Source organism: Varanus komodoensis, unplaced genomic scaffold (assembly GCF_004798865.1).
Source record: "Varanus komodoensis strain SLA01 unplaced genomic scaffold, ASM479886v1 scaffold39, whole genome shotgun sequence".
NCBI lineage: Eukaryota > Metazoa > Chordata > Lepidosauria > Squamata > Varanidae > Varanus > Varanus komodoensis.
In genome coordinates, this window is record NW_025335922.1 from 540,181 (window position 1) to 567,092 (window position 26,912).

At 42.8% G+C, this 26,912-nt stretch overlaps 1 protein-coding gene across 6 annotated transcripts; it reads left to right on the plus strand.

Annotated features, from left to right (window-relative positions):
• Nucleotides 1–2,501: 2,501 nt before the first annotated feature.
• Nucleotides 2,502–26,681, plus strand: PLA2G6 (phospholipase A2 group VI). Of its 6 annotated transcripts, none has more exons than XM_044441198.1 (18): nt 2,502–3,033; nt 4,928–5,023; nt 5,789–6,001; nt 7,690–7,905; nt 8,920–9,103; nt 10,874–11,061; nt 12,453–12,549; nt 14,682–14,864; nt 15,280–15,388; nt 15,812–15,958; nt 16,570–16,660; nt 16,967–17,130; nt 18,688–18,838; nt 19,862–19,998; nt 21,432–21,586; nt 23,247–23,414; nt 24,406–24,479; nt 25,380–26,681. In XM_044441198.1, the coding sequence occupies exons 3-18, from the start codon at nt 5,793–5,795 to the stop codon at nt 25,522–25,524; spliced, it is 2,418 nt and encodes an 805-aa protein (XP_044297133.1). In that variant the 5' UTR covers nt 2,502–3,033; nt 4,928–5,023; nt 5,789–5,792; the 3' UTR covers nt 25,525–26,681. The 6 variants fall into 6 exon arrangements, with proteins under 6 accessions (XP_044297133.1, XP_044297135.1, XP_044297137.1 ...); XM_044441199.1 differs by lacking the exon at nt 2,502–3,033 and adding an exon at nt 3,052–3,612; XM_044441201.1 differs by lacking the exon at nt 2,502–3,033 and adding an exon at nt 3,070–3,090.
• Nucleotides 26,682–26,912: the final 231 nt, after the last annotated feature.

Sequence of the window (26,912 nt, forward strand, 5' to 3'; positions counted from 1 at the left end):
TACATCTCACCTTGGTGGGAAAGAATGAACAGGTGAGCTGCCTAGATGGCCATTACCGATGGGAAATTTCAGCACCTCTTCTGGGTCATCCTCCTGATGTTTCCTTATCTTTAAACCAGACTTGGGCTCCACAGTCCTTCAAATAGAGCAACATTCCCTAACCTGGTGCCCTCCAGCTGTTTTAGATTCCAATTCCCAGAATTCCTAGTCACTGGCTGAAATCAACATGGGGCACCAAACTGGAGAAGGCTGAAGTAGACGATGCCTTCTGTTCTCTGTATATGACCAACTTTGTCAAGATCAAGAAGCCATTCTCAGTAGAGCAGATCTCAGTCATCACAATGGCATAAAAGATTTTCTCTGAGTTATTTAGAACCAAGCTGTGAGGGTTTTCATAGGTCTAACCCAACATGTTGAATTGTGCTGAGGACACCTTCAGAAACCTGCACAGTGTTGAAGCACTTGTGCAATGCACCCTCTATGCCCTCCAACAGCAAGAAAGTGGGCTACTGTTTCATGCTGGAATAATATCAAAGGCAGCCAAATGTGTCACAGTACTCAAGGTTGCCAAGATACCAATAGAATTGAGTCCCAAGGACAAAGGCTGAGCTTAGCTTGCACGAATTTGTAAATAGAAGGGATCACTAGTTAGTTACAATTACCAGGTATATTTATGTATTGGTTTTATATTTGTATTCCAGAATATAGCAGCAATTAGTAATGTTCTCATTTTACAAGACTGTTATGGGGAATTAGTTCTACAGTTTCATGCCTCAGCACAGAAAGGCATTCTTTCAAAGTACTGTTCATTTTTTAAAAGCTGGTATTTTTCCCCTCAAAATATTTGTAGAACTCAAGTGGCATTTTATCACATCCTTTTATGTTCAGGCCTTTTGAGAATAGTAAGACAGCAGAACATCACTTCCAATAGCCAGACTTCCTGTTCTGATAAACATTTTATAAGGAGAGGAAGAGGATTGAAGCAAGAAGCCACTTTGGTATCTCACAGCCTTATCAAACCACCACCCAGTATGTGTAAGCAGGAAAAGGAATTGTACCTATCCAGGTTAATTACTAATTTTCCAGATTTGAACCCAGGTCTGCCTTACCTCTGGACAAGCCAAATAAAATGTTTTGAAACTGGCCCAGCTGGTTCTGTTCACTGTTATCAGGCCAGGTAATTTTTTAAGTTTAGTTTCACTCTTACATAAACTTTCAGATTGCATGGAAGTGAGCAATGGATTATTTGACAAGTAGAGAAGAAATTTTAAAAAATCTTGGTTCTTTATAGCCCATGTATACTGAAAGCAGACTATAATCTTAATTAAGAGCTAACTTAATTAGAATCATGATGACACACAAAATCATGTTCCACTAAATGTGCATAAAAACTCACCCTTTTTACCACAGTCTTATTAGGGGTAGAAGCAAATGGTTAAACTGTATTAACAGCTAAATTGTATTAACAATTTAATGGAAACTGGTCTGTGTTAATTGATCCTGAACTCACTTTAAATATAATCCAACTCTTCCTCTTCGTTTAAGCTATTTATAGCTGGAACCTGGTTTTTCTGTATCTCTGATGATATTTAGTAATTGAAAGCCATGAAAATTAGGTAGTGGCACTGGTAGTCAGCAATGTTCTTATTAATATTTATATTATAGACATTCATTAATATTATTTGCAACTAAATTATATAAGTAGTAAAAATGTTTCACCTCCACTGATTCAATTCATTGATTTTAGTGTACCAATCTCAGGACTGCAGAGAGGAGATCATAGTCTTAAAATACTTAATTTCTTATTTTAAAGGCCACCAATTGCTTCTGATCCTGAAAGTAGTATAGTGAAATGTGCAACTATAAACAAGGTCAGAAATAAGGAATAGATCAGAAAAAGGCAGTTTTAAAAATAAATATGCTATCATTAACCTAATCTTGTATCTATTTACTCAGAAACAAATCTGATTTAACCATAAGAAAAGCCTGGATTTTACATAAAAGATTCAAGTTTAGATGCACCTGGAAGCTTATAAACAGACAATGAAGCCATTACTTATTTGACCTCAGCAGCTGGTGTACTAGCTTTTGCCTATGAAGTCTCCTTTTAGTTATAGCCTTTAACAAGATTTCAGTGTGTGGATTAGTTATTAGTTTGTGCTTCAGTGGCTTTTCAGTGTCTTTATCCCAAGTAAATGTGCATAGGCTGTATCTTAGGAATTTGACTCATTACAGTTCATCTTTTGGGGTCGGCAGATGTCCTAATTGCTGTGCTATTTCTACCTTTGCAGAACAAGATTTATGCTGCAATCCTATACATTCTGAGATGTGCCACTAACTTCAACAGAACTCACCCCCAGGTACACGTATGCATGCAAAATGGCAACTTTGGTGTTGATGAGAGGGGATGCTATTAATGATACAGATGCTGATACTTTCCCTGTACGTCATACTAGAACATCAGCCTTCCCCAATCTGTTTGATCCCAATGTGTTGGACGACAGCTGCTATCATTCCTTAGTCAGTTCTCTTGGCTGGAGATGTTGGGAATTGCAGCCCATCCCATCTGGCAGGAGCTAATTTATACTGTCTGAAGCTCTGGAATACGATTACCCATTCCCTTCTAAGGACCCTGGTGAATAGTGGTCGTCTACCTCCTTCTCTTCCCTTTTTTAAAAAAAATATTAAAGACCCTGTATTCAACGTTTCAGTTAAACTGCCTCTTTAAAAGTTGACGGAGGGCAAAACCGAAAGAACCATTTACGACTTCTCCCCTCTATAAAGATGGCAGCCACGCTCAATCGCACCACTCTCTGCCCAACACAAAGATGGCCTCTTTTGCTCCTCCTCATTAACGTCAAGACGTAATCGGCGAGCGCACGCAAGTATATCGTCTTACCACCTCGATCCTGTGGCTCGCCAAGCGATGAGTTGGTAGATTAAGCGGTAGGGAGGAGTCGTCCGCACAGATTTTGATTAGTAGAGTGGAGGCCACGTGATTCTATGGACCTTGTTGGCGGAAGTAGTAGCTGGGTGAGTAGTGACTAATTGAAGAGGTGGAGGAGGGAAGCGCGTAGAGGAGAGAGCAAGGTGATGCGTATGTGAGACTCTTCGTCCCTCGCTCTTAAATCGTGGATCCTGGTTGTCTCATAAAGGCGAGGATGACCAGATGCGAGCGGCTCCTCTCTCTGCTGCATTCTCTGACTGAGGAGGGGGCAGGAAGAGATCTCCAGATATTTTTGACTAACTCCCAGCATTCCTGAGTATTAGCAATGCTGGTAGTGGTTTCTGGGAGTTGAAGCCAAAAACATCGGGAGGGCACCAGGCGGGGGTACCTTGCTCCGCGTGAGCAGAACTTGTTTGTTCGCCGTGTTGTAAGCCTGTTTTGTGCTACAGGCCTGTAAGATTTGCTTTTGTGTTTGATTAGAGTCTAGAGATCATCAACATAGGAAGCTAGAAACACATGAAATTCAGTTGGACCACAGGTCCATCGTGACTACAAGTCTTTTACCGGACTACAAGTGCCAGGTGCAAAATAGTGACTGAGCAAGGGAAATAGAAGTTATGAATTAAGGAAAGTGCTTGCTGAGGCTAAGCATGAGTGATGCCTAGGTAAGTGCACATGTCCTTTCACACACAAACACATTCCTGAATTTTCTCAAATATTGCCCCCCCCCACCCCCGGTAATTAGTTAGGAATCTTTGGCCATTATTTTGCTAATGACTTGGAATGCAATCTTAGCTTTCCAAATTCAGGGGACTGCAGACAACTAATGCAGGGTATGAGAAGCATGGGGGCAAAGGTTGCCTCTGCACTCGCCTTGCCTTGCAGAGCAACTAGATAACTAGTGTCTGTTAGCTACTATACTTCAGAGCAGGTGGGAAAGGAGGTTGAGGTGCTGTCAGGATAGGTTGTATCTTGGTGGTGCCAGTCTCCTCCTCCCATCCTTGTTTTCTGGAGCTCCCCCTAAACTGCATCTCTGAGTTTGCTTTTGCAACTTGGGAAAAGCAAGCACCACATCACAATGTGATGTGGTGCTTTCCACACTGACTACTGGAGGAGGGAGGGCAGTCTGAGTGCAGAGTCTCAGCTCTGATGACAGAGCGATTCCGTGACATGGGAGTTGGAACTTCAAAATAGTCTGTGATTCACTCAAAGCTGTCTAGGGGCTATAGGATTGCACCACTGGAGTTCTACCAATAGATTCCCATTTATGTTGTCTCCTTTCCTGCCTGTTGGAGAGGAATAGTTTTGAGGAGGCAGCAGTGTGGGCACTTTGGAGCTCAACCTGTTACTTCATGCACTAGATAACTATGAAGAAAAGAGCAGGGCAAGTGGAAATATTAGTGCAGGAAAATACCATGTCTTGCTGCACTCCTATTCCAACTTGAGGCAATTATAGTCTTTCCTGGGAAGTAACAAGGTTGGGTTGGTAGAAGAAATAAAACAGAAATTACTCTAAAAATTCCAGCTACGCTTTTCAGACTATTTTTTTTCCATTTTTAGAAGCTTTATTATTGAATTGACTTTCTGTTCCCTTTTTCCCATGTACATATATTCATTATTGAGTGGGTGAAAGCTGTTTTACTTGCCTTTTTTGTCATCTGGAAGTGAAACTATAAAAAGGAAAGTCTGAGTTTTAAAAGTGTTGAGCATATTTATTTTATCACATTGTGGTTTTTTAGGCTCCAGGCTAACTCATGGAGCAGAAGTTAGTGAAGAAAATAATGTGAACCCTGTGTATAGTTTATAGTGTGCCACAATTGCCTAGGCACACACAGTGAAATAAACCTATGCTAGGAAAGTGCAGTTGGTTGTGGTTTGCCACTGTGTACTCCTCATGAGTGCATAGCACCTGTGTTCACATGTTACTTTAAGCTAGACAGTCTGTTCAGTCTGACTATCCCAAATATTTTTTTACAATAGGAAATAGACTAATGGTTCCCATGACAAATGGGAGAAAATCTGCCATCTTTTGAGCCACAGGCAATTTAAGTGGAGCTCACCATAAGAAGTCAAAAGGTATGCTTTTTCACAACCAACTTGGAGCCTTCAGTGTCACAGTTACCCTTGCGCAATGGCCCAACATTTTGATAAAATTACCTACTAAATATTTTGCATTGTGCATATTAGCCATCTGATTCAGAGCAGCACCAAGTGTATGGGCCATACAAGGAATATAACTGGCAAATGTTTCATTCTGCCCCATGTGGTCTGAGTTACTTGACTGACGTTTAACATAGAGATGAAGGGAGAAGATGTGTGTGCCTCATAGGTGTGGTAATCTAGGCAGAAATAGATGTGATGGTTGCAAAGATGCCAAGTGGATGCTTTCTTGCTGATGTGACTATTTACTGGAATACTATTTAATCTAGGTTTGTAGCTTGGAAGGAAGATCTCCAGCACACACAACTCTCCTGTTCCTTTAAAAGGCCTGAAGGCACAATGGCATCTCTGGTCCAAATTGTCCTGGCTGCTTAGGTGCTCAAGCAAGGAGAATTAAAGGAGAAATGGAACAAGATTATCCATCCAAATAACCTGCAGAATATTGGTTGAAAGACAATTTCATAGTGGAGAGGTCCAATCTAATGTCCCAGATTGCCTGATGTTCTTGAGATCTTTCCCAATGCCATATCTTACAAAGGTTTGTGTAGTACTTGGGGAGAAGAGAACAGAGCTGTGGTTATGCTGAACAGATGCATTCAGTTAATGGCATTGGCATAGTCAAAATGAGAGTGTTCAGTCCTTGTGCAGCACCAAAAATCTTCCCATTTGGTTATTTCATAGAGACATGCAGTTCTTTGGTCGCCTTGTGAACACATTCAACAATGTCACCAATTTGTTTTCAAACCCCTACCGGGTGAAGGAGGTATCCTTGGCAGACTATGCATCTCGGAAACAAGTGAAGTGGGAAGACAGAATAGTCTTGTATGAGAACAGCTCAGCTCATTCCTGGGACTGCCTCCTCATTAACCCTCAGAATCAAACAAATGCCTTCCGGTGAGTGGCAGAGGCTTCTGTATTTTTTCTTAAATTCTTGCGGTAGAGCTGAGAGAAATATGAGAGAATAGATTTCCCAATGCCTCATTAAAGGATTATGGTACAAAATTGTTTCCTTGAAAGAGAGGGTAAAATTGATGGTGGATTGAAAGGCAAGCAGAGAATATATCTGCTAGCCATTGCCTGGTGGCCATAGGCGACCGGGGAGTTCATGCAGTCGAGTGAGTGCGCTGGCTTCTTCCAGAGTTATTCAGCAGGCAAGGAGCTCTCTGAGGAGGTCTGGCTTGCTTTCTCTATAGAAGCTAGTTCTTTTTCGCTTTGCTTTGTTTTTTACTGCCATGCAGCTAGTAGCCTGTGCTTTTATGCTAGTGGTCTCTTGGCAGGCTCATAAATCCACAGAATAAATGTTGGGGGGCTTTTTATTTCCTATTTTTCTGCCAAAAGGGACCCTCAAGGTGATTGAACATAAAATCCAGATTAATAACTACATCTTAGTTAAAGCACAGCATCAAAATAATTGTGCTTTTTATTGATTTGTTTTTAAGGCCAGAATATACAGCAGTGAATATACTGTACTGAAGAAGCATGGTAATAAGGTTCCTTGTTCCAAGAATAGCACGTTTTGAGAGAAAGAATAGAGTGTGGAGATGTCATTGACTTCCATCCTCCATGGAACCTTTTCCATGTATCTGGAAAGAATCAGCTCTATCCCCTGTTGTTGTATTTCCTTTATTTAGGATCAACTGTTGGCAATGCACTCTATGGAACTGCTCTTGAAGATGACTTCGAATTTCAAGCAGAGCAGAATGTCTCACTTTGTCTTTTGTGTAACACTCATGTGCATTGCATTCTGTGTCAACTACACTGAACCAAACGATTATCTTCTGAATTCAATTTGCCGATTTTAAAAGCACAACTGTAAAAGCTTTTGCAGATTAAGACCTAGTGACCTGGTTCATACAACATGAGAAGCCAGAATAGGGGTTAAGTATTGACTGAATTGTGGATAATTGTGGAATCATGGGTTGTTGTTGAATGTTGGCTATTGTTGCTTGTGAAACCTGCACTGTGGTATAACAATAGCATGTTAAGCACAAATAACCCACAGTTCACTAGCCAACAACAAACTGTGGATATGCTGCATAGGTTGTTTGTGGTTAACAAACCATGGTTTGTTTATTAGTTCAGTTGGGTTCACATGACCCACAATTCATCAGCAGCATACATTTCAGCAGCAATTCATGCTCAAGTCATACTTTAGCTTGTCCTGTTATTGAACCCAATCTATACGTTCCCCCAAATGAATCCTGCTCATGTTCTGTAGGTCAGGGCCTGCTGTATAAACTGTGAATGCTTTTGCTAAGGAACAAGAGCTTTTACTGCAATTATCCTGAGGCTGCGGAATGATCTTCTGGTGAAGTTTGGAATTCTTTTGCACTGCTTTTCAGAGAGCATATCAAGCTCCCCTAGTCCACTGGGGTTTTGTTTACTTAATTCTATATAAATCTCACTGCTGTTAAGAATATTACCTTTTTTACCATTTTGTTAGTGGGATTTGCCTTTGTCTAGTTTAGTTTAATAAGCATTTTAAAATGGTTTTGTGATTAAAACCATTATAATCTTTGCAGGTTACCTCAAGCTTTGGAGAGGCAGGATATGATGCCTTTAAACATATTTCCTTTTTGCAGGCTTTTCCAGATAGATAATGAAGCAGATGCCAGTGAGCACTTTGACCTGTATTCAAAGCAGTTGCGGCCCTTCTATGAGAGCTATCGGGATCCTTTGTCTCTGGAGACTGTGCAGCAACTGACAGACTGTTTCCGAAGCCACCCTAGCTGGTCTCTGGCTCATATAGCAGTAGAGGTTGGTCTTCTGGAGAGCTTCCGACACAATCGCATCTTGAGGTATTCTAATAGGGGTGGGGAGTGCTTCTGATGGGGGATGGTTGGACGTTGCAGATGAATTTAGGGCAGGAATGGGCAGATTTCCATCTTGTGGGGTCTGCTTTGTTTTTTACTAGGACCCCCCAAGGTGCACTCATTGGTGTCAGATGTACAGTGGTAGCAAAGGCCCCTAAGCTGTGGACTGGAATATGAATCTGGGATTTCCTGCTTGCAGTCCAGTGTCGTCTTCACCAGCCTGGGGCCATCCAGAAGGATGTGCTCGTGAAAGAGCGAGCACCCAAACATGCATAGACAGGTTCTTTGAGGGAAAGATGGAGGGTAAAGAGCAGGGACATTTCCTCACCCTAACCCAAGAACTAAGCCCTCTGACAGAGGCACCAAATGTCTTTTGGCCTAAGCATCTGATTCCATTTCAGAAAGGCTGCAATAGTGGGTGAACCAAAGGCAAAAGGTATGGGATCAAATAGCAACATATTTTAGCTTAAAGTTTGTAGGGCTAGTGACTAAGCTTTAGGAAGGTCTTTTCAATCTCTTCAAATGATGGGGAGAGTAAAATGTGCAAAAGTCATGCGATCGTCAAATACTTAATTGGAAGAATGGGCAGGCATCCAGCCAGCTGGGGAACCCAGAAATGTCTGGTTTAGCCTGGCAGGACATCCAGTATGGGCCACCAGGCCTGAGGTTCTGCACCCGTATGATGGACACAACTGTTGGTCTCTCTGTGTGTGCTTTTTGCCTCTAAGCTGGTACCCTTCATAAGGCTGGATTTTGCCTTCATTTCCCTACCATATACCTTGTCCTGTCCACCTTTGTAATTTTTCTGGCTTTCAGTATTCTCTTCAGCATGTAAGGCACTAAATGTTGTCTACACGGGAAGAGCAAAAGAAGTGAACATCAAGTAATGGCATGGATATTTGAAGCTAACGTTTTGACTGGGCTATGATATTCTGGCTGGCTTTGTGCTTGTGCCAGTCCAGCTGCTTACATAACATCCCTCTACTATGTATGTTTCAGCTACATAAACAGCAACAGCTCTGACAATGAATGTACTCCGTTGCACTTGGCTTGTCAGAAAGGAGACCTCGAGTGTCTGCGGGAACTGGTGGAGGAGTGCCATGCCCGTCTAGATCTCACAGACAAAAATGGAGAGTCAGTCTTCCACTATGCTGTCCGAGGAAGCAACCCGAAAATTATAGAGGTGAAAATGTGAACAGCAAGTGTAATTTTCTGCTAGAAGGGAACGGGCAAAGGCAAGAATGAAATGGTATACATCCCACAACCCACATCCCACAACAGGGCATGGGAACTGCTGGAAAGAGGCTGTCAAGTATGTTTGACAGTCTGAGAATGTCTTGTATGTAACCCTCGTGTTCATGAGCACTGTAGGACGGACACGCACGCACGCGCGGTTACTAACCCTGTGGATGCTTCAAGTTTATTTTGCAGTGGGCAAAGATTTTCAGAAATTTATTTCATTTTATTTCTTAAGCTCTCTGGGCAGTGCCCAACAAAATTGTCTATTCATAAACAATAAAAGGAATAGATAAAACAGTTAAAAATTAATCTAAAATAGCAAACATGAAAATACAATTAAAAGACAGCTTTAAAAGCCCAGCCAATTGTAAAAGTCGTCTGGCTAATTGTATGAGACCCCTGAAAATCAGATGTCTATAAAGGCCTCCAAAAATAAGGCTACCTTAACCTGGTGCTGAAAAGTTGGCAAGATGGCCAGGTACGCTGTAGCAAGGTGGTTACCTCTCTAAGTGGATTTTGTATTGGGCCAGCATTTAGGATTTTGATAAAGACACTCACTTAAAGCTAGAATACTTGTAAACAGATAGTTCAAACACATCTGAAAATTATCAGGATGTATCAGCCAAAGATTTCCATTAGTACTAGTAAACTTGTTAAACTCCTTAACAATTTCAATAAGGTGATTGTAATATACACAATTATGAAGATGAGAGACAATAAATAAAATTGGATTATATTCAGATGACATGGTAACTAATAATTAAGAGTGCAATCCAATGGCCACCTAATGTTGTCTGGGAGTGGGCATGGGATTACTTGAAGCCCAGCCTCTGTGGTCCTGCTGGCATGATGCTCTGAAGGCTGAGCTCCAACACTGCCCCCTCACAGCATTGACTGTTTTTCCTGAGGTTCAGATTCACGTTGGAGGGGGAGAAAAGGGGAGTGGGGAGAAGACTGGGGTCAAGGACTTCGGCTTCTGTCAGCATCTTGGCCTCCTTCCCTCCTACTCACTGATTGCTTTATCTGGATGGTTAAGCATGGCTGCCTGGATTGCCACTGCTGTGCGTCCTTCAGGAGACAGGATGCATGCAAGCCTCTGGATTCAGGGTTACACACATCAAGGGCTGTGGCTGTAGGACTGAGCCCTAAGGAGTTCAGAAGATCTCATATCCTTGTTTAGATGGTTAGAGCAAGCATATTAAAAACTTTTAGTAGGGGCTCATACATGAAAATATGAAGAAGGAATTAAATAAGGGTGAGAGTACAGTTTGAAGAAGAAACTAGCTTGAATCAAATGTTGCTTGCTCAAACAACGGTCATGCACAATTGCTCTATCAGAGAATTAACCTGTTGGGGTGGTGGGAAAAATTAAAATGCACCCTGGAAGGGATAAAAGTATTGTCTGCTTCAAGAACTGTGGCATTTCCAATGTACTCTAGATTGTAGATGAGATATGGTATGCATATATTGTATATGTACCATTTAAAAGCAACAGTAGTCCCAACCTGTTCTTGAGGAACCCACACATGCTTCCTCCATTGCACGTTCACATTTCAAAAAGGTTTAGGATATCTTTGACACTGAAGAGCATTCCCTTGGATGAAAGCATCCTGGGGAGCTGTTTGGGTTGGTCGTCCTGGGAGAAGTATGAAGTCTGGCATCTCTAACAAATCTTAGAGATGCTAACCCCAAAGATCTTGTTCAATGTTTCCAGCTCCTGGGCAAGAGGTCAACTGCTGCTCTAGATCACCTGAATGATGAAGGACAGAGTGCTTTGCATCTGGCTTGCCAACTGGGCAAAGAAGAAGTGGTTCTCTCTCTCTTAAAAGTTAATGCCAAGTGCGGTAACCTGGGAGTGCTGGGCTACCCCATCCACACTGCCATGAAACACAGTCAGAAAAAGTAAGTTTGCATTTGCTTCTTTGGGAAAAGGGCACTAAAACTGCTGCTGTTACATATATATTGTGAAAGCCGGTTTGATGTAGTGCTTCGTGATTGACTCTGCTCACTGTGGTAGAAAATTTGAATGTGCGCATAACCTTCTTTCAAAATGTTTTGTTTTAAAATGTTTAAATAATGGTTCTCCTGTATTTTCATATTGGTTATGCTGTGTTTTTTGTTGTGTTATGTTGCCCTGAGATCTTTATTGAATAAATAAAGTGCTAGGAATTATTTTCTGCATGTTCAGTTCTGAACCTGTTGTTGTGCTTTTGAATGTGACTGAAGAACAGAGAATTTTGGGTGAGTGCCTTCTCATTTATAGACCAGGCAATGCCATATTTTATTCAAATGCTGTTGCAAAATTATCTGGATAGGGAAGAAGATGTAAGCTGAAGACCCCATTTTATGACCAGCCTTTTCCATGGGGAATTTTTACGTGCAAATTCCTGCCTAGGAAGCTGCTTCTATGAGATATATATTTAAATATATTTTCTTTGTCAAGAGCTTGAGCAAGGCTGTTTGTGGTGATGGAGAGCCTCTGAAAACTGTGGCAGAAGGGGTGGGCCGGCAAAGTCAGCAGGTCAAGCAGGCATGTTCCAATGCCAAAGTAATAGTCCTTGAAGGTACAGCAGGGCAGTAAGAGGAGTTGGCTTTGGGGCCAGCATAAAGAAAACAATACAGTGAAACCAGCAAATAAGGAAGTTGCAGGACCTGTTTTCTGCATGCAAAAGGTCCCAGGTTCAATCCTTATCATCACCAGGTAGTCTGGAAAATCACCTGCTGGATCCCTGGAGAGTTGCTGTCAGATTGGTCAATACAGTTCAATAATCTAACACAGTATAAGTCTGATTCCTATGTTTAGTTTAAATTTTATTTAATACTTCTATATGTTATGGATTTTTATCTTAATTTTAGTCAGTTTGTTGGCTGTGATGCTGGTGTGTGTGAGTATATTTTGAGGTATTCTATTTTATCTTACCTGATTTTACTTGTTTTAGTGTAATTTATGTATGTTTTTGTGTTCTAGTTTTATAAGCTGCCCAGAGAATCTTCAGGTTATGGGCAGCATAGAAATAGAATAAAATAATACAGCAGTCCAGTATTATAGGGCTGTTGGATTGCATGGCAGAGTCAGCTAGCCTGTAGTCTAGCCTGTTGTCCTAGGAGTTCTCCCCCATCTTGTGCACTTGCTGTTTCGTGGCTGTGATTCTCCTGATGTCTTCTGCTGAGGTGTGTCAGTTACCAGAGCCTTGAAATCAGCCCATACTTCACTGAAGGTGCAAAGGTCCATGGAGTAAACTGGAAGATGCTTGTTACATCTCTTTATTTCCTGTTTGTTCTTTTCCTTCTAGGTGCGCAGCTGTTCTTCTTGATAAAGACATCAGCCAGATTCTATTGGTGGACCCACGGTATGGTGCCACACCCCTCCACTGGGCCAGGAATGCTGAGGTAAGTCAGTGGAATGCCACCTGGACACATGGGACTTTTATTTGTCCTCTCAGTATGTCTCCCTGGGAGTCTTGATTTCTTGGGGATGCCTTTAGGTGGAAATCTTTTCCCACCCCGGCAACCTCCTATCTCCAGCCCTTTTATTTATGCAGGCTGCATAAGGTTCTGCAGGCTGAAGCCATTTCCACAAAGGCAGCTTATATGACTGTGAGGTCAGCGCACATAAAAATGTTTATCTCATGGAAATCGGGTGACATAAAAATACTCCGAAGTGCTCAAGGATAAAAGGGTAGAAATAGAGTAAACACAGGTTTGGGAGGTTCATTGTAAGCCAGGTGTTACAAAGGTGGAAAAAAGCTAGCATAGATTGGTCTGAGGTCAGATTTGTAAGAGCTGCACCTGCCCACTCCTGTCTTCAAGTGTTGCTGTAACTATGGCAGTACAAGGTGGTGGTCTGATCCCAAAGTGATGATGAGCTGGGAGCGTGCTATTGTGTGCTGTTCAGTTGCTTCCACTTGGTTCCTTCTGAAAGCAGGAGTAGCTAAACAAATCATGGACTCTGGCTTGCAGGGTGGGGGAACCCAAACGATAGTTCCCAGTTTGCATATGAGAAGTCTGGGGCTTGTTCACCTGAGGGGAACTGAATGCCAGTAAGCCCACAGAGCCTCTTTGTGTTCCATTGTGGAAAGGGTCTGGCCCGCAAAGTTTATCCACTTGAGTAATCTTCACTGTTAATCTCTAATCTTGATGTGGATGTAACAGTGGGGATTCCCTACTGCACCATTGCAAGGGGAATTCCTGCTGCTGTTTCTGCTCTTGGATCAGAAATAGCAGCAGGGATGCAGGCAGTGAGAGGCTCAGCTGACCTGAGAGGAACCCAGGCTGTGCTCCTGCACAGTATGTATCGCTTGAAGCGAGGGACTTGGTTGGCACTGAGAGGAGCAGGTGTTCTTTCCAATGTGGATCAAGTCCCCTTCTCTGTGCTGAGAGACACTTGGGGAAAGGTGACGTGTATGTCATCTGCTGATGCAATCTGGCCTGCAGAGGGCCAGGGAGAGACCATTCCACCCCCAAATGTTTTGAACCCCTGAGTTGGCAGGTTCCCATTGCAGGAAGACTAAGTGGGAGCAACTGGTCAGCATGCACCAATACATGTAAGAAGACAGGTTCCCAGGTTTTCCATTAAATCCAAAATGGAGCTATTGTGTCCCTTGCAATTTTAAAAATTATTTTAAGTTTCTGCCTTTCCTATGCTACTTCCAGCTAGAATGACTGGCTTCTTCCATATTTCTGAAGTCTTGGTTAAATGGAACAAAAAGGATACTTTGTGTGTGCTCTTATTTTTCTTATAATTTCTGTGTGCATGAGCATCTTGAATCAGGGTGGGTTTTCAGAACAGGCAAAATCCAAGTTTAAAAATACACTACATTGTTAGTAGGGGTAAGTAGGTTACGAAATCCTTTTTGGGGTTTCTGTTACTGCTATATCGTGTTGGAAGATATGAAGGAATTGAGGGTAGATGGTACACTCCAAGGTGTGTGTTTTTGCATTACTAATTCAGCTGCTCGAGACACAAGATCAACCCTTAGAAAGATTGAGCCTTTCAAAACAACAACAAGAACAACGATCTTTTAAGAATGTATCGGCCCTTCTGTTGGTTCTCACAAAGTAACTCTATGAAATGCAAGTGTGAAGTGGAGAATTCCTGGCAGAAGGGACAGTGCTACAGGAAAATGCTATTTACTATGTCTTTGAGAGACTTACTAGGAATTGAGTGCAACTGTTCATGCTATGTGGGTCAACCAAATTTGTATCTTATTCGGCAGTGGATGGAGTGGAAAATGCTGTACAGTCCTCATGTATTGTTCTCTACATCTTAACTGGTGGACAGGTTAGAACTGAATGGTTAACATAGAGCATCCTGAATTTTTGAAGCCTAAATTTTCTCCCTCAACTTTAAGCCTAGATTTAAAAACTCCAAAATTCTGGATGTGTTGTTGCTTATGAACTTTGCCTTGCCATGAAGTAGTTCTACTTTCACGTATCCCAACTTGAAGGAGTACTGAAGAGCCAAACCACAGCATTTCACATGGCCCGGTCCCACCTTGTCCTCTCTCCTTTTGTGCATGTAGATGACCCGGCTACTGATTGATTATGGCTGTGAAGTGAATGCCCTCAGCACAACCGGAGAGTCAGCCTTGCACATTGCAGTGCAGCGTGGGCGCTTTGACTGCGCAATGGTGTTGCTGACACACGGAGCGATGCCCAATACCAAAAGGAAGGATGGCAACACGCCACTGCACCTTGCCATGAAGGTGGGCTTCTCCAGGTTAATGCTTTCCCAGGCCTGAGGGAACAGGGGAAATGAAATGGGCGTTTTCTTCCTAGAATATAGAGACTCTCGAGGAAACTCTTCTTGGCATTATTTTGATACAACAATCACTGTTCCTGCTAGAATGAAGACATTTGGTGCCCTAATTTATTTTTTATCTAGAATATTCTTTTAAAAGTTCATTTGTTTCCCCACCTCCCACTTATTAGCGATATCTGTCATCCCATACAAAGAGGCTAAAACCCCACCTCCCTGGCTATTTGAGTCTAATGAATAGATGGGCAAGTGTTGGTGTAGCTGTTGGATTGGGGGCAGATGATGGTTCAGCGCAGTAATCTGTGGGTGGAGGGAGCTCTGGTAACACCGCTTTTCTTGCCACACTCATTTCTTCCTAATAGATTGACCACCTGGAAATGATCAAGGCGCTTATTGTGTTTGGAGGAGATGTGGAAATCCCCAATGACTTAGGGGAGACATCAGGGTTGCTGGCAGCCAGGACAAGCAAAGGTGAGAGCAAGCCCCTGGATAAGAAAAGGGGCGTATGTGGCAGAGACCGAGTGGAAAGCAGTCCTTGGCCTACTCGCTTGAACTCTGCCGGCAGCATGGAATGAATCTTTTGATTGCTGAGGCCAAGTGCGAGGGTAGTTTGCTCTGCCCTGTGAAAGCTGCTGAGAGATGGAGTCTTAAAGACGTAGACAAGGTGCCAACTATGGGCCTGAGGTCTGAGATGCAGGCTCCCAGCACAACCTCAGTGGGTTGCCGAACTGCCCTCCATTGCCCCATTATGGGTGAGCACCTCCTCCCCAACATATTGTGAATGCAGACTCCAGCTCTGTGTACGGGACTGGGCTGACTCAGCTTACCATAGTGACCACCTGCTTTGTTTTAATGGTTTTCTTTCCAATGCATGAAACCCCATCACCATGTAAGGTGCCAACCGAAAAGTGCTCTTAAATCTGCTGAAAACTGTAGGGACTGATCGCTTCCACCCACCTGGCACAGCCACATCACCACCACCATCTACTTCTACATTTCCAGAAAGACTGCCATCACCGTGGAACACTAATCAAAACCTAGGTAACATACTACCTAGCGCTGTGCCTTCTTCTCTCCCCACCCTCTCTTCTCCCCCCCCTCACTCCTAGGACCACTTTGTATGGTAGGGTTTCCAACAAGGGAAGGAATTTACCTGTAAGAATTAACATACATCGTCTTCAGTATCAGCATCATGTTCTGATATTACACATGGTTCTTTTATGCCATAGGAATGTGCTGGGAAGCTGCAACCCTAATGGAACAATCTTCAAGTTCTCACTTAAGTTCCTTGGCTTTCTGCCTTCCGTCACTCACTTTCCTTCCACTTCTCCTTCATGTTGTTTGTTTTGTTTTGTTTGCTGTTATTTTCTAGAATACAGATTTGTAAGTGCCTGGGGGCAGCAGACAGGGCTGCTGGGGCCTTTGATAGCTGTGCACAAAGAGCCATTTCTGACAGGCTGAGCTTCTCCCTGTCACAAGTTGTGCCAGCATTAGAAAGGTGGGCCTGCTGCATTGTGTTCTTCTATGCAACAGTGAAAGCCACAAGAGCCTTGCCCTCTCTTGATCTTGCTGTTGATCTGTCATTCCTGTTTTCTCCTCTTTCTACAAACTAAACATTTGATTTCTTTATTTTCCCCTGTGCCCCTCTGTAGAATTCCATGACATAGTCCATATCTCTACAGCGCTGAGTACCTTGATGAAAAGAACCGATATGGTGGACTCTGCCACTGATGTGAACAGAACGTAAGTGAGCACAGCCAGTGAGATCAGTTCATCTAGTCTGGGCTCCTCTTGTTGATGTAGCAACAACTGTTTCATGGGGTGGATGCACTGAATTCCAGAGGGGAAAGCTCCTCTTCCTCCCCCTGCATCTCAAGCACATTCTTAAGGGTTTTTCCCATGTATATTCTCACCTGAATTATTCAGTGCATTTGACATTTATGTATCTCCAGGATGCACCTGTATTTGGGGAGAGTGACTTGAATGGCTGATGCAGGGCCTTAAATACCTTTCCTTCTCTTCTCTCTCTTTTTGTTTGCCTTTCTCTAGCCAAGACCGCCTCCTCAGCCTGGACGGAGGGGGTGTCCGGGGCTTGGTACTCATTCAGTTTCTCATTGCAATTGAAAAAGCTGCAGGGCGCCCCATCAGGGAGCTCTTTGACTGGATAGCAGGAACCAGCACTGGGGGAATCCTTGCAATGTGCATCGTGCATGGTAAGGAGTGACTGGAGCAGCCAGGTCTTTTGTGTGGAAGGGGATGTGTCCCAGTCTGGAGGAGCAATGTTTGTTGGATTGAGAGAGACAGTAGAAGAATTGGAATTTCCCTTTAGGCTTGTGTTTGGCCATAAATATTCTTCTTTCCAGCTCTGGGAGAAATGGCCCTTGCTTAATGCAACTCTCCTCAACTTTATACCCTCCAGGTGTGTTTTTAGCTAGTCAGAAGTCTGGATAATTCCAGATGTCAGGAGTTAGCTGTTTCCAGGAAATGAGGGTCTAGAGGTATGCTGAGTTTTTAGTAGGTGATGTTTACACATTTTCAGTGGTTTTCCTTTGGTTGAGAGCTCATAAACTACTTTTAAAAAAATAAGAGCTGAGGATTTCTTGGGCAAAACTTGCAATTTTGTGTAAAGCTTTCATGCCATCTTGTGGTAGAATGGAGTGTTACACTTATATAGATTGGCTTCAGACAGCACAATTGTTGTTGGAACAGCAGTTACTGTGTTGTTATACTTACTAACAGCCCCTGAAGAGAAACCAAGGTCTGTTGTTCAGCTGTAAACTGTGGGTTGTTTATGGTTAACGATCCATGGCTTGTTGTGACTGGATTCTGACAACACAATAACCGGTGCTTGAAAACTGACCCTCACTGAACCCATACTCAGCCCTTAACCCACACTCAAATAACATAATCCACAGTTATGTTAGCTGGACCTACTTGATGTGTTCTGTCTTGTTCTCCCCAACGCAGCTTCTCTAGCCACCAGGTACAGATTGTGGACTCATCTGCTCATCCATTGAGCACATACAGTCCCCGGCCACTTTCCTTTCTATGAAGCTGCCATCTCAAATCAAAGAGATAGTCCTTTGAACCCAGAGACTGGCAAACATTTGGAATTCTCCCCAGATTTGTGCAGCCTTTTCCCCATTCTAAAAGGTTGAAGTGCCTTTCCTAAGGCTTAAATGTTTGGCCATAAAAGCATTAGGGCAAAATATGTTGGTATTGTAGCCCTTTTCCTTTGAACTTGCTTCATTTTGCCTTCAGCCCCCTCTACTGCTGGACTGTGGCCCCCAAGAACTACTTTGAAATTGAACATGCAGAAAAAGGCTTGACACTGTGAGTTAGCCCAATACTTTCTGTTCTGGCTGGTAGCAGCTCTCCAAGGTAGCCAGTGGGTCTTTTCTAGCCTTGCTACTCAACAAGAAATGGCTGGGATGGGGCCTGAGACTTTTCACATCCAAGGCATGCTCTGTATACTAAGCTATGTGACCTCTGCTCATGTTTTCTTCCAGAACGTCTCATGCTTTCAGGGATATCTGTTGCATTTCTGCTTCTTATGCTCCCCTGCTCCCAATAGTCTTGAGTCATCCCTTATACTCACTTTCACTTTTCTGATCAGCCAGCCACAGGATGTAGGTCACAGTGGCACTTGCTGCATGGTTTTAGATCCTCAAATGCCCTTTGAGCATTATTGGGGGCTGAGGAGGAAGCAGCCTTCTCTGGGATCCAGCGCTCCCCTCCTGGATTCAGCTAATGTTCTGCCTGCATTTCAGGAAAGCCCATGGACTACATGCGCTGTTTGTATTTCCGCATGAAGGATGAGGTCTTTCGGGGGTCACGTCCTTATGAGTCAGAGCCCCTTGAGGATTTCTTGAAGAAGGAGTTTGGAGAACATACCAAGATGACAGATATCAAGAAACCCAAGTAAGCCAAAATGAGAGTGCACTGGCTGAGTAATTGCACAATTTCTTCCTGGTCTTCTGTCCCTGCCTTTTAGGATTTTTCATGGCAAGGCGATTTAGTTTTGCTTGAGTGATAGTAGCTGGAAGGGAGAGATGATGAATATCTCTAGGAATACCAGACTAAGGGATGGCCTGAAAGTTTGTAGCACAGTAGCTTTATTGAACTGAAGCAGGTTCGGGATCTTGTCAGTGCCCCGTGGGAGGCTACCAGGGAATGCTATGCACGTCCCCCTGAGATCCATGGAAAGAAAGTGGGATATAAATAACCAGATGTGCTTAAAGCACACAACTGACAAATTACAATACTCCAATATGTATGTATACTTCTCTTATAAAGTATATGTATCTCATATAGGATCTGAACAAAAGTGCTTGAAGGCTAATTGATACTCTATCCCAAAAGAGATCCAGCCACGCCTAAGGGCTAGTAGACAGTGTGTCCCAGCAAGGGAGGGTTTGTAGCCCTGGGGTGGAGCACATGCTTTGCATACAAAACATCCCAAGTAGAGGTGGAAGCACTTCTGCCTGAAATCACAAAGAGCTGTTGCCAGTCAGCGTGGGCATTGCTTGGACTAGTTGTACCACATGGTTTGAGTTAGTATGCAACTCCTATTTTCCTGTGATCCAAAACCTAAATTTCATGCCTGTGGCGTAGGAACAGAAGGCATTGAACTCAGTTCTGCAGGCATTAGGTAACACCCCATTCTGATGGACTGCCTCAGGTGCTGCTGTGGATGATGGAAGGTTTTTTCCTTATGCACTATTCTTTCAACTCTTGCAGGAGAAGCATCCATCTAAAATATTGTCTGAGTAGCACTCGGACCAGAGTCTCCTGTAAACAGCTTTCTCAGCAGTTACTACCTGGCTTCCTTCAGGTGGCATGGGCAAGGATTGCCCCTGACATCTTCTGCAGGCAAAGTGTGCGCATTGCCATTGGGCTATGGGCCAGTCAATGTGAAATCTTGTTCATCTGGATTTCTTACAGGGTCATGTTGACGGCAACTCTATGTGACCGGCATCCTGCTGAGCTCCACCTCTTCCGGAATTATACTCCACCAGAAGGGAGATGCAGGTCCCATTTCAAGTCAACAAGCACATTCCAAGCACTGACCAAGCCAGAGGGTAAATGTTCACTCACACAGCATTCCAAGTACTTCAGTTGCTCAAATGAAGGAAGCCCGTAGTGAAGGGGATATTTCCTCTCGCTTCCCCAGTTTGCCATTGTAAACGTGGCACAAGCTGTACTGAGCATAAATGAGTTCTGAATGTGTCAGAAGTAGTATATGCCACTTCTGGATCACAAGGTGGGGCACATCACTTTCTTGTGTGCCTACACCAATATATAAAGGCTTGTGCTAATAAGAGATGTGGAAATCAGCAAAATCCAAATTTATTGGGATTGTCCTCATTCCATCTTGAAACCTCATCCAACTCATGTCTGTATCAGTTGTATTTTTTTCCCTTTGCACATGAAAGTCCTGTAGTATTTGGGTACATACTTAGGTGTAGTTTGAAAAGTACACAGTCTTTTTCTGTTGATTAAAGTGTGTTTGAGTCTATTTTTTTTTAACAAAGGTGCATGTTTCTAATTACATTTTAAATACATTTTGGGTTTTCCTTCCTACCTTACCCTGTGAATAGGACTGGAATGTATGAGCATTGACTGTAGATTGCACTTATTTTCACAAAAGAGTTAAATTCTGATCAAATGAATGTAAATATAATTTTCACAAATCAGATTGTGTATATAATAGTGTACATATTTTCCCACTACATGAAGATGATTTCTGTCTAGGAAACACATGGAACTGCCATAAGACCTGAAATTTTAGTAGTGGCCCGTGTTACTTGGTACTAACAAAAATAAAGTTGTGTGTTCCATCCAAGATATTCCTTGTCTTCAAAGGTTTTCATGGTGCTATTTACATAAAGAGTTCTTTCCCACTGTGTTGTGGCAATGTGAAAAAGAGCCACTTGCCCATTTTGTTTGTGAGGTTGTATTCACTCATCAGTGTATCTCAGAGGTGCAGAACCTTGAACCCTGAGGCCAAATATGGCCCTCCAGAGCTTCCCATATTATTTATTTTTATTCCTTATAGTTATATCCTGACTCTTGTCCTGTAAGGAACACAGGGTTGCTTAATAGTTCTTCTCCTCTCATTTTGTCCTTACAAAACCCCTATGTGAAAGGTCAGGCCGAGCATCAATGACTGGTCCACATTCCCAATATGCTTCTTGGTCAGGTGGAGACCCAAAATCTGGATCTTCTGACACCCAGTCCAATACTGTACAATGTTGCACTAGCTTTAATACAACAAATGACCATGCACCTTTTTCCTCCAACTGTGTGGTGCATTCCTGGCTTTTGGGCAGTTTTTCCCCTCATTTCTGAAAAGTCATCTTCAGTTTGTAGTAGCAAGCTTGAGGGTAAACTTACTGATCTACTTTATATATGCATGCTTAAGGGGCAATAGAGGACTTATGCTAATATATGGCTAGATCTGCTTCGCTGGAGATGCTGACTAAGACATGACCTTTTTTTCCCCTCCCCACAGATCAGCTGGTGTGGCAGGCTGCCCGCTCCAGTGGAGCTGCTCCGACATATTTTCGGCCTATTGGACGGTTTCTGGATGGAGGGCTACTGGCCAACAACCCCACCTTGGATGCACTGACAGAGATCAATGACTACAATAAGTCCTTAATCCAGAATGTATGGGCACACCTTGTGGACTTCTTTGTTAAAGTGGCACTCCAACTGTAGTTCTTATCATTTTGCAGTTGTTGGGTGTGACGCCCAGTTCTGTAGACAAAGGAGGATGTTGTTCTTATCCTGCTTTTCTGCTAAAAGTATCCAGAATAGTGTATAACATAATCATGCATTTATTGCATGCAATCAGTAAAAAGTACAAATATGACAACCAGTGCATAATAACATAACACGACCAATACTTTTAATGTGCAATTCCAAGTTTTATTGCTGCCAGTCTTAATGTGAGACGTCTTTCATACTTCCTACTCTTAAGTGTTATGTTTTTTGTTTTAAAACAAGCAAAAATAGATCTAACGGTGAGAAGGATAAAAAGTGTCAACATGGCCATAAAACTGTGTCTTACAACCCTTGCACGATAAATGTTCAGTTTCTGGCGAAAGAGACACAAGGAGGGAGCCTAACACATTTAACTGAAGAGCATTCCAGAATCACAGCAGCACTGCAGCAAAGACCCTGCCCTGTGTGCTTGTTCACTTGCTGAACCTTTCAAGATGGCCCTACAGCAAGGCCTCTGATATTAGTGATAATTCCTGACTGGTTCATAGTTTTTAGGCCCTGGTCCTAATTTTGAATTTGAACTAGAGACAAAATGCCAGTGAAGTTGTCATATGTGCTGATGTTTGTGTACAAGACAAAGGTCTGGCTACTGCAATTTAGGCCAACTGCAATTTGTGGTCTGTTTTCAAAAGCAGCTGGACATAGACTGCTTTGCAATAATCAGGTCTGGAAGTAACTGAAGTATGGATGTCCGAAGGCACAGCTGGTGTATGAGCAACTGCCACCACATGTAATAATAGATTGAGGAGGTTTACTCAGAAGTGTGTCCCACAAAATTCAGTGAAGCTTGCTTTTTAGTAAGCAAATAAATAGCACTGTAGAAACTAGCAGACATTATTACTGCATAGCAAAATATATTTCAGCCCAGCCTTTCTTGACCTGGTTCTCTCCACACGTCTTGGAGTGTAAGTCCTAGAATGGATCCTCAGTTGCAATCCAACACGCTAGACTGGGGAAGGCTAGTCTAACCTGTGCAACTCAGGTCACAACAAATGGCTTAGGCTTCAAGGTACTACAGGACTGTGTCGTTTTTGTTGACATGTAAATTGGTTCTTAACAGTTACCTTCTGTTCAAGGCACTGTGCACACTATAGTCTGTGTGCCTTTTCTGACGTCTAGGAAGATACTGTCCAATTAGTACACAAAAAATCCAGTTCATGAGTACAGTGTAGGATTCAAGCACAAACTGAGAGGTTGGAAGGGCGTTAGTGGTTTACCCAGTTTGTCTTCTCCATGGATTATGATAGCCTGGGAACAGAGCAGGGGCTGCGGCTCAGTGGTAGAGCACATGCTTTGCTTGCAGAAGGTCCCAGTGTTACTCTCTAGCATCTCAGGTTTGGTTGGGAAAGAGTCCTACCTGGAACCCTGGAGAGCTGATTCTAGGCAATGTCAGTCCCGCACTAGATGGACCAAGGGTCTGATGCAGTATAAGGCAGTTTCCTGTGTTCCTAGTCGTAATAAGTTTAAGCTCATTTTTCTTCCTGCAAGGTATGAAGAATAGGTTCAGCCATATTAACAGGTGTCTGTTTTTTTGGCTTTCCAGGGACAGGGCCACAAAGTGAAGAGGTTGGGAGTTGTGGTCTCTCTCGGGACTGGCAAGGCTCCACAGGTTCCTGTGAGCTCAGTGGATGTCTTTCGCCCCTCTAACCCTTGGGAACTGGCCAAGACAGTTTATGGAGCTAAAGAACTGGGCAAGTTGGTGGTAGACTGCGTAAGTATTGGATGGAGAAAGGATGGGTTGGCGATATGGAGCTCTTACTATTAGTTGATGCTTTTCCTTTTTGTAGATAAAGGGATTGTTGCTGAGAGCTAGCCCTATATTAACAAAGCGGGTTTCCCATCAAATGACCTAGTGTCAGGGTCCTCAGAGTGAGAAGTGGATCTCCCTAAGGTGGTACAGAGAGATGCCAAGAGAGTTACATGTTCCAGCATACCCTTCCCCTGAGATGGCCTGGCCAGCAAACTTAAAGATAACCCAAAGAATTGGTAAGAATGAGACCCCACCTCTGGTTTAAGGAGGGACACTGTAAAATCGGGTGTTAAAATTTTGTTGCTGCCATCTATCCTCACACTAGTGAGCCGGTTCTGTTAATTTAACCATTGAGGACAATGTACTGTATTTTATTAATTCTTTTGGCCAATCTCCATTTAACAGCTGTGACTAGTAGCTATTAAACATTTCCTATCAATTCCAGGTGTTCTTTTCCTACAACACCATTAAGCCACCCAGGCAATATGTCCATAAGGTTTCTAGGTATAGTCAATTTGTTCATTTTGTTAAAATGGCCTATAAATTTTCCTTAGAATTTTCTGATTTTTAAAATTTCTTTTACTTTTTACAAGTTTACCATGTGTGCAGGAAGCATTTCCAACAACCTCTTTTAATATAGGGCAATGTCCTTTCTATTCTTTCTGCTGTTATATGCCTACCACCTGGCACTTTTTAGAAATATTAATGCATAGGACCATTTTAGGCCTGCAAACATTTCTTGTTAACAAAATGTATGCTTTCAAGCAACCAGTTATAGTCCTTACCATCAGACTGGTCATTGTTTTATGTTTCAGAGCTAATGAGTTAGCAGAAGTGTTACTACTTTGAAAGAACTTCCCTGTTCCAAGCCATGTATATGCAAAACCTGTTTATGAGCCTTAAGGCTTGTAGTACTGAGAACTTGCTTCATGCGACTGATGTTTCTTTACAGTGCACTGATCCAGATGGCCCCTGTGTTGACCGTGCAAGGGCCTGGTGTGAGATGATTGAGGCTCCTTATTTCAGGTATATAACTTATTTAGCATAATATAATGTGTAATTGCAAGGGGAAGGATTTGAAGCCTTGAATATCTGGTTCTCCAAGCATGCATCTCTGCCTTACTTAAACCAGGAATGTTAGCCACTAGTTAAATAAATAAAATGTATTGTAGTCTCTGCCTTTATTTGATTCATATGCAACCCCACTAGCCATAGGCTTTCTGCGTGGCTGACATCATTAAAATCCATGCAACAAAACAATACAAAACACATAACAATTTTATCTGCTATAAAAGGTATTACTGATTTCTAAACCATTTGTCTGTTTTAAAATCTTTGCTAAGTCTTATACTCATGGCACTTACATGAGTCAGCTTAAACTGAGAGAACATGACAGGATTATCCAGTGTCTAGGCTTTAGCATGAAGGAGGAGTCAAAAGTTAGCCTGAAGACAAATGGTAGGAGGAAACAAATCTGTGAGACCAGGCATTACAGGGTTGGAGTAGGTGGGGCTTGAGTGAGCTAGCAGCCCAGTCCGTATTGTGGATGCTGAAAGCCCATTGACCTCTCCTGTTGCTTGAAAAAATGCTAAGTCAGGCTGGGCATGTCAAGTCAGATGTTGCAGTGTCTCTTCCTGGCCGGTTCTTTTGGTGGTGCCTGAAAGTAGAGGCTGGGAAGCATAAAGCATCAAGCCAAATGCAGAGGTGGAGCAAGGAGTAAAGTGGTCACCTGTGCTTTGGGCACCTGGAATTGAGTCTTCCCTATCTCCTCCACTGCATCACCATGGTCACACTTGTTTGGTTTTCTCTGTGCTTCTTATCTGTCTCTCTCCTTTTGGAGGCCATTTTTGGCCTACTTTCTCATGTCCAGTTGCTGTGCATGTGCATGTGCATTCCCATTTCCTAACACTTTGATGGCATCCGCAGGTTCAACCCCCCTTTGGCAGCGGACATAATGCTGGATGAGGTGAGCGATGCGATCCTGGTGAACCTGCTGTGGGACACTCAGCTCTACATTTACCAGCACTGGGACAAATTTGAGCAGCTGGTAGAGCAACTCCTAAATCCATGATGCTTTCCAAGATTCCAGGGTGTCAGTGATGCCTCTCTAAATAGTGATTTGGAATACCAACAAGGGCAAAGCAGGTTTTGTTGGCTTATGGCTTGCCCCTTGCCCCTTCTCTTCATCCCAAGAAACCAAATGGATGTTTTGGGGAATATACTCTGTGGAATGTCTTTCAACTCCCACAATTTTTGTACGTGGAGCTGCTGCTTTTTCTCCCGTATGCCAACAACAACAACCTTATGACTTGAGGATTTCCTAACATTTCCTGAGCAGTTTAGAGTTGGACAATCCTTGGTCCTTCGTGGCAAGTAAGGCCAGAATCTGATACATTGGTTCACTACTGCACTTTGCTGTCCCGAATTTCACATGAGTCATTAAGAATAATGTTTAATTGCTTGTTTTTTCATGTTTGCAAGTCGGATTCTTTGTTTCTGCTGTGTGGGAGCTAGAGTCCCTCATTTTCCTGCATGGGGGGAAAGAGTTAGTCTCCAACAATTTGTGTTCAGTGGAACGGTTATAATCTTTGCGAGTTATCAGCAGAAGGTTGGGATCCTTTGGTCACTGTAGCCAGTAGTTCTTCAGCAATGCATTTCTTCTGTACCCTTTCCCATTATTTCAGATTTCCTCTTTCAGGCTCCTGCCACCTCTGAAGGAGCCCATTCTGAGTTGAGTGACATTGAAGAGTGCAGGAAGAAAAGTGAAATAGACACATTATAGTCATATTTGACCGTTGGTAGATGTAGAAGACTTCCTGCCTCCTTATCCTAACACATTTCTTTATATGGACGATGTAGGCTTGAGTGCAGATTAACCCAAGCTAATGAGGAAATCTCCTACTGGCAGAGTCAGTGGTCAGGCTCATACTTTAGAGGACAATTTTCTTTCTGCTTTCCCATAAATTTGTTTCTTTAGTTGATTTTTTCCCCCTATCAATGGTACTGCCTTTTATTCTCAAAGGCAAGAATTTAAAGTGCTGCTGTTAATGCAATTTATTGTTGCTGCATTTAAACTAACTTAATTTTAATTGAATGTACTTTCTGATGAATGGTATTTTGCACCTGCCTAATACTTTTGTGAATCATTCCTAGTTTGGGGTGATATTACAGGCTGCTTTATTTTCGCAAAACTGACTCAGAATTCAATAAAAGGAGGGTTATCTGAAACCTGACTGCACTTGAGTTAATAATGGCTCAAATGGGAGGCACGTGTCACCGCTGAGAGTGGGACAAGCTTCTCCCTGTGGTAATTCCGTCTTGTGTCTCCAACAGTGGGCAAGGTTTTCCCTTGGTTTTAAAGCAAATGTTCTTGATGTAGAAAAGTAATGGCTGAATAACATATCTGTGTAGTAAAATATAGTGACCATCGATGGGAATGGTTTGTTTGAGTATACAGCA